At 35.3% G+C, this 13,578-nt stretch overlaps 1 protein-coding gene across 1 annotated transcript; it reads left to right on the top strand.

Annotated features, from left to right (window-relative positions):
- Positions 1 to 2,431: 2,431 nt before the first annotated feature.
- LOC149957460 (uncharacterized) lies at positions 2,432 to 3,121 on the top strand. Its single transcript, XM_090167045.1, has one exon. It carries the CDS (start codon positions 2,432 to 2,434, stop codon positions 3,119 to 3,121), a length of 690 nt encoding a protein of 229 aa, XP_090023171.1.
- The last annotated feature ends 10,457 nt before the right edge of the window (positions 3,122 to 13,578 follow it).

Raw genomic sequence — 13,578 nt, 5'->3', positions numbered from 1 at the left:
TGCCGCATCTTTAACGCTCATTTTATTTCAACTTCCAGTTGACGTTGTGACACATACCGCATGAAAAAGACCAATGCCGTCCAATTTCCAATATCATATAATGACTCGCACACCCAGGAAATCATTGACTGCGTTAGAAATCGTAGATATCCAAATATCCACACCAAATATATTTACAAGAAGCAAAATCCTTACCATCAACAAAGCACAGAGAACCACTTGACTAACCGCCAGCTCTTAAAGCAATTAACGTTAAATTATCTCCATTGAATTAACACAACTATATATAGGTCGTTAAGAATACCCGTAAATAAATAAAAAAACTAACAAAGTGGACCACCCACAGGGTCTACCCTTTAACCCTCTTATCTCGGCTGACTGCGCTAAAACAAGATTTAACCTTTAAAAAAACCAGATAAGGCCTTCATAAATTCATTAATAAAAAAAGACTTTATTACCTATTCAGCTTACGATGCGTGTCTTAATTTCAGTGAACCTAAGCAGCTATCGGTGGTTCTGTGGTAGAGCGCTCGACTGCCAAGCCGAATGGTCTGGGTTCGAAACCTGGGTGGCGCATTTGTTTTTAATCAATAGAGAAACGCTAAATTAGAATTTCTTCGATGCAATAATTTCAATTTCAATTCTATTTCAATTAAACCAAAATTTCGTACTCTATTAAATACGCTTCCGATAAAGCTGAAGGTCTAATTTTCTATAAGGCGTAACAAGTGTCGGCGGTTCTGTGGGAGAACGTCCGCCTGTCAAGCAGGAGGTCTCGGGTTCAAATCCCGCCCGATGCGATCGCAAATTGATACTAAGACTAATACCGTGTACAACTGGTGGAAACCCTGCCATTGGACGTTGAGAGGTAGCATTACACTCAGCACTCGGTCCGTCCCAAAGTCATTAAGAAGAAGTTGGAGAGAAAACGCCCATATAACCACAACCATCAGAACACAAACACAATAAATTCAACACTCTCAACCTACGCATAAACATTACAAAAACGTAATACACCAAACCGTCACGACGGTGAGCGAAAAAACACCATCCAAACCAAACCGCAAATGAATCCGTTAACGCTCACCGTCATACGGTGGTTTTGCCAACCCTTCGAGAAACTGCGAACGCAGAGATCTCTAGAAACTGCGTACGCAGTGATTACACTTTGCACCGAAAATGCGAACGCGTTCGCAGGCCTGACAGACAGACCCACAGACAGACATGGTTTTTGTATAACCCCTCCTAGGGGACTTTGTCCCCTCGGAGAGGTAAAAATATTTTGGAATTGTAACTAACCTCTCGGGTTACGCATTTGCGTTCTATATTGTAATTACCGTCATGCTTCGTAAAAAATTATTGAAATAATTCCATTAATTTATATCGGAAAATGTTTAAACGTTTAAATAAATCAAATAGTAAGGAGTAATAAAAGTTTATCTTATTTTATATTATTAATAAGCGTAATAATGGTTTTAATTTTTTATAATATTCTTCATAAAAACAGGAAAATTATTATCCCAAACTTTAGTTTAACATCGGAATCTATTTCAAGTGAAATTATTACATTAACGCAATAGAAGTTTTTTAAATTTAAGCGCCTCTAGCGGTATTTTCGTGAACTAAAATATTCATTGAGGGAAAGTTTACATTTAGGGGCTCGGCCGCCATTGAACAGTCCTTTGATGCGGGTTACGCACATTACGTTGTTTAAACCGAGTAGTACAGTTTTAAAAACGGTTTAGTATTTAAATATTACTTAATAATGCCAACGCACTGCTGTGTTCCTGAGTGTAATCAAAGAGGATACATTCGAGAAGTTGATGGAGTTATTTTTAAAGTAAGAGAGTTGTTAATTTTAGTTTTAAAGTAAGGATAATATCTAAGCCTAGGCTTCACTTGGTTACAGATATCTTTCCACAAGTTTCCCACTGATAAGAAACTTCAAAAAGCTTGGCTACAAAATATTAGGAGAGATGTTGGTAAACATTTTATTTACATAAAACTACAAAAGTATGTTCTATAAATTTCACGGAGAAGGATTATTGGCCCAATATGGCCAATGGCCAGAAACATCTCAAGAGCAACGCTGTGCCTTCGGTATTTAAATGGAATATAAACAAAGAAGTGAAGGAGAGAAGACTACTTAAGAAAACTATGCCATGTTTAGACAAATCAGCTTAGCGAAGTGATGGAAAATCTTTGAATGAATCTGTTATTGTAGAAAATGAAACCCTTTTAGTTTTTGATAATGATACCAATGGCAATGACAACCACCTCACAGTAGACTGTTTAGATACTAACGTTACTAATCAAATCAATGAAATCGATCATGAAACTACGTCTTGGTCTTTTTGAACGAGATTTGGCAAACCGATTTGGAGTGTCTGTGTCGACTGTCTGTAATACATTTATAAGTTGGATAAATTTCATGTATTTGCAATTATCTCAAATGTGTCTTTGGCCATCCCGAGAGTATATTGATCAGCATATGCCAGCTGCTTTCAAAGAAAACTATCCTTCCACTAGAGTCATAGCTGATGCCACAGAAATTAAGTGTGAAACCTCTCAGTCTTTGGTTATTCAATCTGGAACGTATTCCAATTACAAGTCAACCAACACCTATAAAGGATTGTTAGGAACTTCTCCAGATGGATTAGTCACATTTGTTTCAAGTCTTCATACGGGATGTATATCCGATAAGGAAATCACCCGACGTAGTGGGTTTACATCATTGGATTTTGATGAAAATGACTCTGTCATGGCTGACAAAGGTTTTAAGATACAAGATCTCCTAGATTCAATTCAGAAAAATGTTAAATTAAATATACCCCCCTTTTTGGGACAATGTGGACGATTTACTGAGGCTGAAATTCAAGAAACACAAAAAATAGCTGCAATCAGAATAAACGTTGAGCGCAGAATTCAAAGAATTAGAACGTTCCACATTTTTGATCGACCTATTCCGATAACATTGGCCCCAGTTGCGAATCAAATATGGACTGTTTGCGCTATTTTAAATAACTTTCAGACACCTATTTTGAAACAGAATGAAACTTTGATTGCTGAAAATGATAATTCATTGTTAGATGAAATAGAATTACCATTAACCAACTTTTAAAATGTAAATATTTAATTATAATCAGGGATTAGTGTATATTTTTCTGATAACCGTGTTAAATCATAAAATAGAATCATGGCTGAATGTTTGTTTTTGGTTTCGAACCCTGGGCCGTAGCCAGAAAATTTTACTAGTCGGGCTAAGGGTTTTACTAGGGGGGCACGATTTTTTCTTGAATTGTATTTTGTATAGTATAGAATAGTAATTTTGAGGGGGCAAAATCAAATGAAGGGGGGGGGCTTGAGTTTCTCTTGAGCCCCCGCTTATGGCTACGGGGGTGTACCAAATTCTCAAATTTTAAATAAAATTAGATCATTCATTAAATCGTTTCAATTTTTAATAATAATGCCTTCCAAGGTTTACAAACCAAAAATTTAATAAGTTTATAATTACAAATAATACTTTGCGTTGCCTAATTCGTTCGGATTTCTTGGAGCTGATCGAGCCTCAAAAAGTTTGCAACCAACTCTCTTTAAACTTCCCCCTTCTTGAGGCCTTCTCCAATCTAGCTCCATCACATTGAAAGCTCCAATTGCTGACCTTCTTCGACGGTTCCATTGCTGTGGTAAATCCGTGCAATACATCTCTGGTGGAGGTTCATCGAAATGCTTTGCTTTAAGAGTTTGAACTAGCCGCAACAATGCCATCAAATGATTGCAAAATCCTCCCTTTCCAGCCGGGCATCCACAGTTGCTATCCAAAATTTGATTTGTAGATATCCTCAGAGCTGCGATAACACAGTACGGAGAGTCATTTTTCTTTTTGCTTTTGTAGCATTTTGCCTTAACAAAACATTGTTCCTTTTCCATTTATAAATAAACATTGGGTAAATAATTTTGTTATAAACTCAAAAACAAAAATACAAATATCTTCGAACACAGGATACCAGAGAAGAAGTGATCACGTAAGACTCTACCAAAAACTTATAACTTCTACGAATTTGTCTCTTCTTATTTGTTGTTGATTTATAAAAAAAAATTCAATACTTTCATCCGTCAAAGCAGGTACATGTACTCCAGAAAGCGAGTTTTTATAACCACAAATTGGAAATACAAATTTGTTAGGTGTTTCTTTATTAGTTAGCATGTTTGAAGGTATGCTTTCTGTGCTACTTGGTTCAGTCATATTTAGGCCAAGGCTTAGACCTATAAATAAAATTTGCATTGTAATATGAGGCCTATTCGCCATTATGCCTAATATAATTCCAAAATTAATTGATATTTATATAATTCTACGTTAATTTACTAAATAAATAATGAAAAGTTAGAATACCTGCAGTTTCAGACGTTTTTGTTGCAGTGTCCTACCGCAACGTACCACTAGACTCGCGTAACTCGATGACTGTACAATGGCGGACGATTTGAGCCGAAGGGGTTAAAATGTAAATTCGTCTTTCCCGCAAAACACACACCCCACAATTTAAAAAAACGTCTATTGTAGTTTGCGCAGGGGCGGATTTAGGCATGGTCTTTATGGGCTGCAGCCCGGGGCCCCGTTCAATCAAAGGGCCCCCTTTGGAGTAAAAAAAAAATTAATTTAACAAACATGAAATTTTTCATTTACAATGGAAAATGCATCTGATACCGCAAAACATGAGTCCATTGGAGATTCCGCAACCAGTGTTAGTCCCGAGCCCCCACATTTAACGGTCCGCCCCTGGTTCGTCGTCGCCATAATTTTCATGGCCCTCTAGGGAAGTGACCAACAAAACTATCAGAAGAAAATATTAATTTCGGAGGGAATTTCTTTGGGTTGCGGGGTTTTCAAATTAGCCTCTTCATTCGCAACTTCACTAATCACTCATTTCAAACTAGCTAGATAATAGTGAGATAAAACTACAACATGCTTTCAATTGCGTACGCCAACTTACAAATGACTCACTGTTTTAATGTAAGGTCTTTGGTGTTCGTACTCAAGGGAAGTGTTGCCAAGGCTTTCCTGTTTCACCATCTCAAACAAATTTTGCCAATTCTCGAAAATGTTAGGTTTCAGAAAAAAAATTACGTGGGTTTTATATAAAAAATTTATTTTGTTAATTATACACAATAATTTTCTAATAAGTATTTTTTTTTAAATTGGATATTGCAGTATTTCATTGAATTATTATTTGCGATTACTAAAAGGATTTCAATATTTATTTAAGATTACAAAAATGTTACAGTTAATATTGGCCATTATGAGATTATCGAAATATTTACGGCAATATTAAATTTTTATTATTTTCATGGTATAACAAATTTTTCTTGGAAATTAACCTTGGATTACTATTTATTGGAAGAAATACCATTTTCCTGGGATTAGACAAAAAGTATACACCATATGTCCGCCTTTGTTGTGATTTTGTGTTAATTTTAAATACGGTAATAGAAAATTATAATAAAAATTATTTAAATTTTGTATACAATAAATTAAGCAATTCGTTAAGCTTTGGAAATTTTAAAATGGTGTAGAACGAGTTGAAATTAAAAGTTCCTAAATTAAAAATAACACTACTTTAAAATCTTCTACATTTGAAGTCATATTTAATACAAACGTGTAAAAACTTTATCAATACACAAATCGAGATCTGTCATCTTCAGTTGTTGTAAACAATCTAATGGACAAGTTACCAATTGCTTTCTTAATGTTTTAGTTTCTGAAGTAGTGGTTTTTCTATTTTAAATATAAGTATAAGGTTTCGTAGATAACTCGTTTATATTAAAGAGCAAAACAATGCATGGTTGCACGGGGCCCGTCTCAAATTGGAGCCGAAACGGAGGTTTGAGACGACCCCGAGACGAGACCTTACATCATGAGTTTGAGCTGAGCCTACTTAAAATACGTAAACATTATTGAGCCTTAGGTAAGATTATCCAAATATTCTACATATTTTTAACCGTAGACAGAGTCGAGGTTCAATTTTCTGACATTTCTAAGTTCAGTGATGTTGTGAAGACGATACTTACCTGAGCCCCTCTGCTCTGAGGGTATAGCGAGTTAATTATTTTAAAGTGTCCTCTCGGCAAATCTTTTGGTTTTCATGCCATTGAGTTCTCGATGGAGAATAGCTAATTTTTCCAATCTTGGAATTTACAGGAATTTTTAAAAAAGTTAAAATTAAAAAAAAAGTGAGACGCCAAAAAATAAAATATAAATTGTTTTTGAAATAAACTCAAATCATTTTAAATATGGGGTCAGGCTTAAAAAAATATTAAAAAGCTAAATATAACTTTAACATTTTTAACAAGCGTACCTATGTCTTTGAATGATTTTGACTCGATACATTTGACAGGGGCCGTATAAATCAGATTTTTAACTATTCGTAATTTAAAAAAATAATTTTTACAATTTACAAGTAGGATGCCACCAAATATATATAAAAATTATCACATATAGCTATCACTCTTTTGAAATATGAAACAAAATTCTAAAATATGGCGTCAACCCTTAAAAAAATATTAATTATTAACTTTTTTAAATATTGAATTTAGTACAAATATATTTTCTTAAATTTGTACAATATTTTTACGAGTGTTCCTATGCATTTGAATGTTTTGGACTCAATACATTTAGCAGGGCCGAGTAAAGCTTAAAAATATCCGTTTTTAAATTATTTAAAATTTTAATACAACGAGTTTTTTACAAATATTTAAGAAGGCCCATAAAATATAAAAATTGTATTGTGAGACACTTTAGAAAGCTTTTCATACTTTTGTTCTAAAACATGAGTTAACCCAAAAAATTTAAACTTTTACCCAATTAAGTGTTTCTGTCTTTTACGTTTGTATAAGCCAATGTAATTTGCATTTATATTTAAAAGCTAGAAAATTATTGGTTTTCTTAAATATTTTAAGCCATTATCATTTTTATTTTTGAAATATGGGTAGACCTTAAACTTTATTAAACCTCTTAATTTAATTTCAATTGGGCTGCCAAAATTACTACAAATATTTCCCCCCTTTTAATTAATGTAATTAAAAATAACGTACCCAATGTGCCATTTATTTCAAATATCTACCAAATAAATGGAGAAAAGTACTGAAGTATTGAAAGCTCGTGTTTTAGGTAATAACGTCGGTATAATTAAAAGTGATGAAGTGTGCAATACTTGCAGTCATAAACTTGTTAAGTTTATATAAACGCTGAAGAAAGCGTAAAATCTGAATCCTCTGAAACTGGAGAAATAAACCCTTCAACGTTTGAGTCAAAATACCGATTCTTCTACAAAAGATCCATTTGTAGTTTTTCTAGACAATGAATTAAACGTGAAACCTAGGGAGTCTGTAGAAAGGCCGTTTTTCCACGTCATATCAACTCACAATTATAGTTTCATTGTAGTTTTCAATGTCGAGGTAATTTAGTTCAGGTCCCTTCATCTGCTACATTACAAATTTTTATAAGGCGTCGGTTGAACATTTCTTATGGAACTGAAGAAAAGGTAGATCTTTTGGGTGGGAGAGGGTTGATCTAAATTTGGGAGAGCTGATTTTAAATCCTAACGCCGACTGAAAAACGTTAGATTTATTTTGATTAATTAACGACTCTTTTTTTTAAACGATAACAACTAAGTTTATTTTCTTTACTACGACACAATACTTCGTGTCATAATTCCTCTAAACTTGCACTGTACGGCGTGCTACAAACTCTTTTTTACTGAAAGCACGGTCTATGCGTCGACCTACGCTCCTTAAATCTTTTCGTACACTCTCTATTATTTTTCTTTTCATTGGGGTCTCTTCGCTGACGACCTTTCTTACAGTAATTTTTGAAACTTTCCGTTGTACGTCATGGGTTTTATTTTGGGGATTTTACCCAAACGCTCGCTCTCGGCCTAGCCCTCTCCGATACAAGGGGCAGAAGCCGCGAGCTTGCATCCCCAAGGGGGTCAAACCCCAATATCCTGTTTTACCATTATAGATACATTTAAGGGTTTACAAGTTAAAATTTCGCTACACTGAATACAAACACTACCAAAGGTAAATCATCAAAAGTATACATAAAAAAAACCACAAAGAAATACAAATCCAAATCTTGCAATACATTAGAAAATCCAAAACCAAATCAATACAATTCAAAATAACAAACAACATAATACACTTATTTACAATGGGGGGAAAATAGGGGAGGCGTTTCATCTTTTTCACAGGAACCAGATGTTGCAAAGACTATTTACCTAACAAGTTGGCAAGCCAAAATATACCTCTCCTCGGAAGAATTGTCCCTAGTGGTATTAATTTCTCGAGACGACCCTTAAAGATATCTCCGCAATTCAGTTATTTACTAAAAACGTAATCGCGATTTATCCCACCCGATACAAATTTTTATTATAATTAAAATAATTGAGACAAAACAACCGAGTTTAATTTATTCAGAATAATATAAATTAAGTAGTTACAACAGTGAGTTAGACGTACTAAAACAATTGCCAATTGAATTTAACCCTATTTACAGTACAAGTTTATCAGTTAAATATAATACTAAGCAAATTTTAATGAAATAAATATCTACAGAGGGTATTTGTATTTTTCTCGCTTACAAAATTCTTGCCGCATCTTTAACGCTTATTTTATTTCAACACTCGCCCTTGATGAAAATACCGTAGAATAGCTATATTCGATATCTGGTAGTGGACGACTCGTAGACTTCCTGTTGACGTTGGGACACATACCGCATGAAAAAGACCAATGCCTTCCAATTTCCAATATCATATAATGTCTCGCACACTCAGGAAATCAATGACTGCATTAGGATCCGTCTGCTTTAACTTTAATACAGCCTTTCACACTCAGGGCCCAGGGAACTTGGCCTAGACATATAAAAGGTATACCAATCGAGAGCCTTATAAGTTGCACCGCTGTTTCATTGCTTCAGATTACTGACAAATCTCGGCAGATAGATAAGTACATTCGATGTGAAATGTCATTAATATTTGGGCCAACTTGGGATATAATGTCTCCCACTTCAAGAAACACAGATCGAAAGCTCTGTTACTTCTGTACTGGGCCGTATCTTTCTCTGGGATGACAGTACCACTGGTTTTCGAACACTTCAAACACGAATGGTCTGCGAGGCTCTTGGCTCATCCACGCTGCACTCTACGTCCAGGCACTGGTGCTTTGCGCGGTGACCACCTCAAACACGGAGGAGCATCACAATTTTACATTAACTATAACGAAACAAATAGTAAACTCTGGTCATCTAAATAACAGTGAACGTCACTGCCATGAATCTGATATTTCCAGCAATTGCACTTAATTTGACTGCGTACTCGATGGGATTAGCGAATTTCGTGCTGGGATTGGTGTCCTTAGCATTTCCAAAAAGTTTAGGTGTGTACTAACGAGTAAGGCACATTAATTTATTGAACTGAATATAACAATTTCAGGCTAATTTCGAGATTAAATAGGAGACTATCGTGACCTTTACATCGGAATGGCGCGGACGGCGCTATTGACAGCCTCTTTTATGATTTTATCTTTGAAATTCAAATATTTTCGAAAATTGCAACCATCAATAACATTTTAACCTCATGAATAAATCCACGCGCTTTTATAAATAATCCTATGAAACAAATATCTGAAACTGCACAGACATTAGTGAGGTTATTAAAATGCTCTACAAGTTCTAACGACAAAACCGAGAGTTGAGTGATCATTTTTGACGTTTTGGTTTTGGGGTCGAAATTTTTTAAACTTGAAGGCATCAGTAAATTTCGGTCAAGCTTATGTCACATTTTGTTTCATTTCTAACGAGTTTAAAAAATTAGGAATAATATTCATTTCCTAATGACTAGAAACAGTATTTGGTGGTTTTTCAAGCTCTTTGCAGAATAAAAAGCTTACAAAATGTTTTAATTTGAAACGCACCTACTACATGTACAACTTCTATAACTCATCAATAATGGAGTATTTAAATAACGTTTCCAACAACATTTCGTCAGCTAAATTGTAGCGTGTAATACGAAACCTGTTGCATTTCCCGTTAAGCTCGGATTTATTTAAAAATTCCCTCATTTACCATGACACCACCTGTTTTGCCAACAACTCAACCAAACAGAAACGAAACCAGTCCATAGCAACCGCAAGTCTGAGCGCCAATGTTTAAAATAAGAACAATATTCTTACCCCGGATACCAGAATAAAAAAGTGTAGCCAAAACAATTAGCTGGCTGTACTATTTACAGAGTCATTAATTTATTTTATATGAAATGCCTATTATAGAATCATTATTTATGGTATCTACATTGCAAATATTTTTTGATCCAACTCATATCACCCTAACTAGAAACGTCCTTCGTAACAGCCATATAGGCGTCTTTTGTGTAGATAAAATGCCAGTTGTGAGTATTTCAAATGATATTTGTCTGTGCTCAATGATGGAGAGATTTTCTTTAGTAAATATCGACCTTCAAACCCGAACACGTGGCCACCATTGGACTAAATACTTTTGCTAAAGTAAAGGTGAATTTGCGCTTTTAGTTTCCTGCATTAACTATTAAATATGATTTTTGGAAAATCGCTTACTTTAAAATATACACTAAAACATCATGTGCTGTGAAATTTCACAATTAAAAAAATTAGTGTTTATCCCAGGCTTAGTGCTTTAAATCAATTTTTTATGATAGATGCATGTAGACATTTTATTGATTTGCATATAAGAAACGGGTTATTGACTGATTACAGCGCAACGAATTTGATATTCAATTACAATCTACCGATCAAATTAATTACTGCCTCAGAGTAGTCTGTGTGTATAGGGTATTTTGAATTGTTCTGACTGGGAATTTTTTTCAGAAACTGCAAGAGATATAGTTGCGAAATTTTCAGGGTATTATTTCTTTTGTTTGATCGCTTTAAATCCCAAATTTCAGAGAAATTGGAAAGAATTTCGGATTTTTGTATAATAAATATTTTTTCACCGGTAGTTGCTAGGATAAACCTTTCAATGAGAAATTGTAGAGTGCTGTAGAAAATGTTCAAAGAAATTGGTTTCATTGGAAAATAACACTTCTTCACGAAAATATGAGCTGATGAAAAAAACAAGCTGTGCATAGGGGCCAATAGCCTTCGCATTTTTGTACATAAATGAAAGAAATCACGTTAATAGATTAAATTCCTCAATAATGTACATGTAATTTACCAAAACGATAATTTAGGCCTACAGTAGGCCTAAAAACGTATCAGTAGGCCAAAGGTCCAGTTTTCAATTTGAGTTTAAAGTGAAATCTTTTTGATTTCAACCATTCTCTAACGTTTATTGAGTCTTATCGACATGCAACTAAATTATTATCGTGATCAGCCTGCTTTTATGGTCGAGTTATTTTATTGTGAAGCCAATCGTAACGCGCATAGGGTTAGAGAATTGTTCACCGTTCGATATACAAATAGAAGACCAAGCCACAACACTGTTCTTGGAGCTGTTCGTGACTTTCTGACTTACTAAAACGTCAATCCCAGATTTCGTGGACAAGGTCGTCAAAACCTCAACATGGTAGACACCGTTCTAGCCTATTTTGTTGCGTATCCTCGAGGAAGCGTTAGAGGTGCAAGCGACGATATCGGATTATCGACGAACTACGTGTGGATCACTCTTCACAATCACATCTTCCATCCGTATCGAGCGAAGCTCCACCAAGCCCTGCATGAAGGAGATATGGAACATAGATTTGATTTCTGAAACTGGCTAATAACCATGTCTGATGAGAACCCAAATTTCATCAATCAAATGCTGGTGACAGACGAGTGTTCCTTTGGTAGAGATGGGCCTTTCAACAATCAAAACACAAAGCGAAAATCCTCACTGGGGTTTTCCTCAATATCATCATCAACAACAACTCCGACTGAATGTTTGGGCGGGTTTGCTCGGGGATCGAGTTATTGCCCATTTTTCCTCCCAGCTCCTCTTAATGGACAACGCTATTTGGCGCTTTTGCAGAACGAAATAGCAGACGCTTTAGAAGATATTCCGCTGGAAGCTTACAGACAGATGTGGTACCCACGTAATTAGATGTGTAGTGGAGCATCTTAACAACGAGTTCCCTAACTCCGATGGACCTTTTCTTGTCACAAGTTTACGTGTCGCCCGTTGAGAAAATCGAAGATTTGCGTCCCCGAATCATTTCAGCCTTCGAACTTGTCACTCCTGATATGATAAGACGCTCGTTTCAAAACATGCTTCATCGTGCCCAAACATGTAAAATTCTTATGTTATTTCGAATAAAATGTTCAATTAAATCTTTCAGTCATTTCTTTCATTTACGTACAAAAATGCGAAGGCCCCTATCGACAGCTTTTTTTTTCATCAACTCATATCTTCGTGAAAAAGTGTACTTTTCCAATGAAACCAAGTTATTTAAACATTTTTGACAGCACTCTACAACTTTATCATTGAAACTTTTTTCTAGCAGCTACCGGTGAAAAAATGTTTGGGCGGGTTTGCTCGGGGATCGAGTTATTGCCCATTTTTCCTCCCAGCTCCTCTTAATGGACAACGCTATTTGGCGCTTTTGCAGAACGAAATAGCAGACGCTTTAGAAGATATTCCGCTGGAAGCTTACAGACAGATGTGGTACCCACGTAATTAGATGTGTAGTGGAGCATCTTAACAACGAGTTCCCTAACTCCGATGGACCTTTTCTTGTCACAAGTTTACGTGTCGCCCGTTGAGAAAATCGAAGATTTGCGTCCCCGAATCATTTCAGCCTTCGAACTTGTCACTCCTGATATGATAAGACGCTCGTTTCAAAACATGCTTCATCGTGCCCAAACATGTAAAATTCTTATGTTATTTCGAATAAAATGTTCAATTAAATCTTTCAGTCATTTCTTTCATTTACGTACAAAAATGCGAAGGCCCCTATCGACAGCTTTTTTTTTCATCAACTCATATCTTCGTGAAAAAGTGTACTTTTCCAATGAAACCAAGTTATTTAAACATTTTTGACAGCACTCTACAACTTTATCATTGAAACTTTTTTCTAGCAGCTACCGGTGAAAAAATATTTTTTTACAAAAACCCGAAATTATTTCTGATTTTTCTGAAATTTAGGATTTAAAGCGATCCCACACTAGAAATAATACCCTGAAAATTTCGCAACTACATCTCTTGCAGTTTCTGAAAAAATGCCCAGTCAGAGGAATTCAAAACACCTTGTATTCATTTGGTTAGATGTCACTCTCGTATGATTAAATCTGCTCAATATCAAGTCGGTACAGATAAAAAATTATTAAATTTTGATTATATTTTCAATCTAGATAATTAGGACACTAATAATAATAATAATCAGCTAGGCACCACCTTAGGCCTAAGTCATCATGCGACTTTTGAAGCCCTTAATTCAGGTGGCCGGGTTACAATGCGTAGGAGGGTGGTGGCAAGACCTGCATGCCACGCGATCGAGCCAACAGCTCCCTACACTAACTATTACCGTTAACCTAGACAAGTTTTTATGGAAGGGGAAACCGAAGAACTCGGGGGAA

Source organism: Leiobunum rupestre, chromosome 2, assembly GCF_980474605.1.
Source record: "Leiobunum rupestre chromosome 2, qqLeiRupe1.1.hap1, whole genome shotgun sequence".
Lineage (NCBI taxonomy): Eukaryota > Metazoa > Arthropoda > Arachnida > Opiliones > Sclerosomatidae > Leiobunum > Leiobunum rupestre.
Note: the sequence above shows the minus strand (reverse complement) of the source record. Positions and strands in the feature narration are given on the sequence as shown.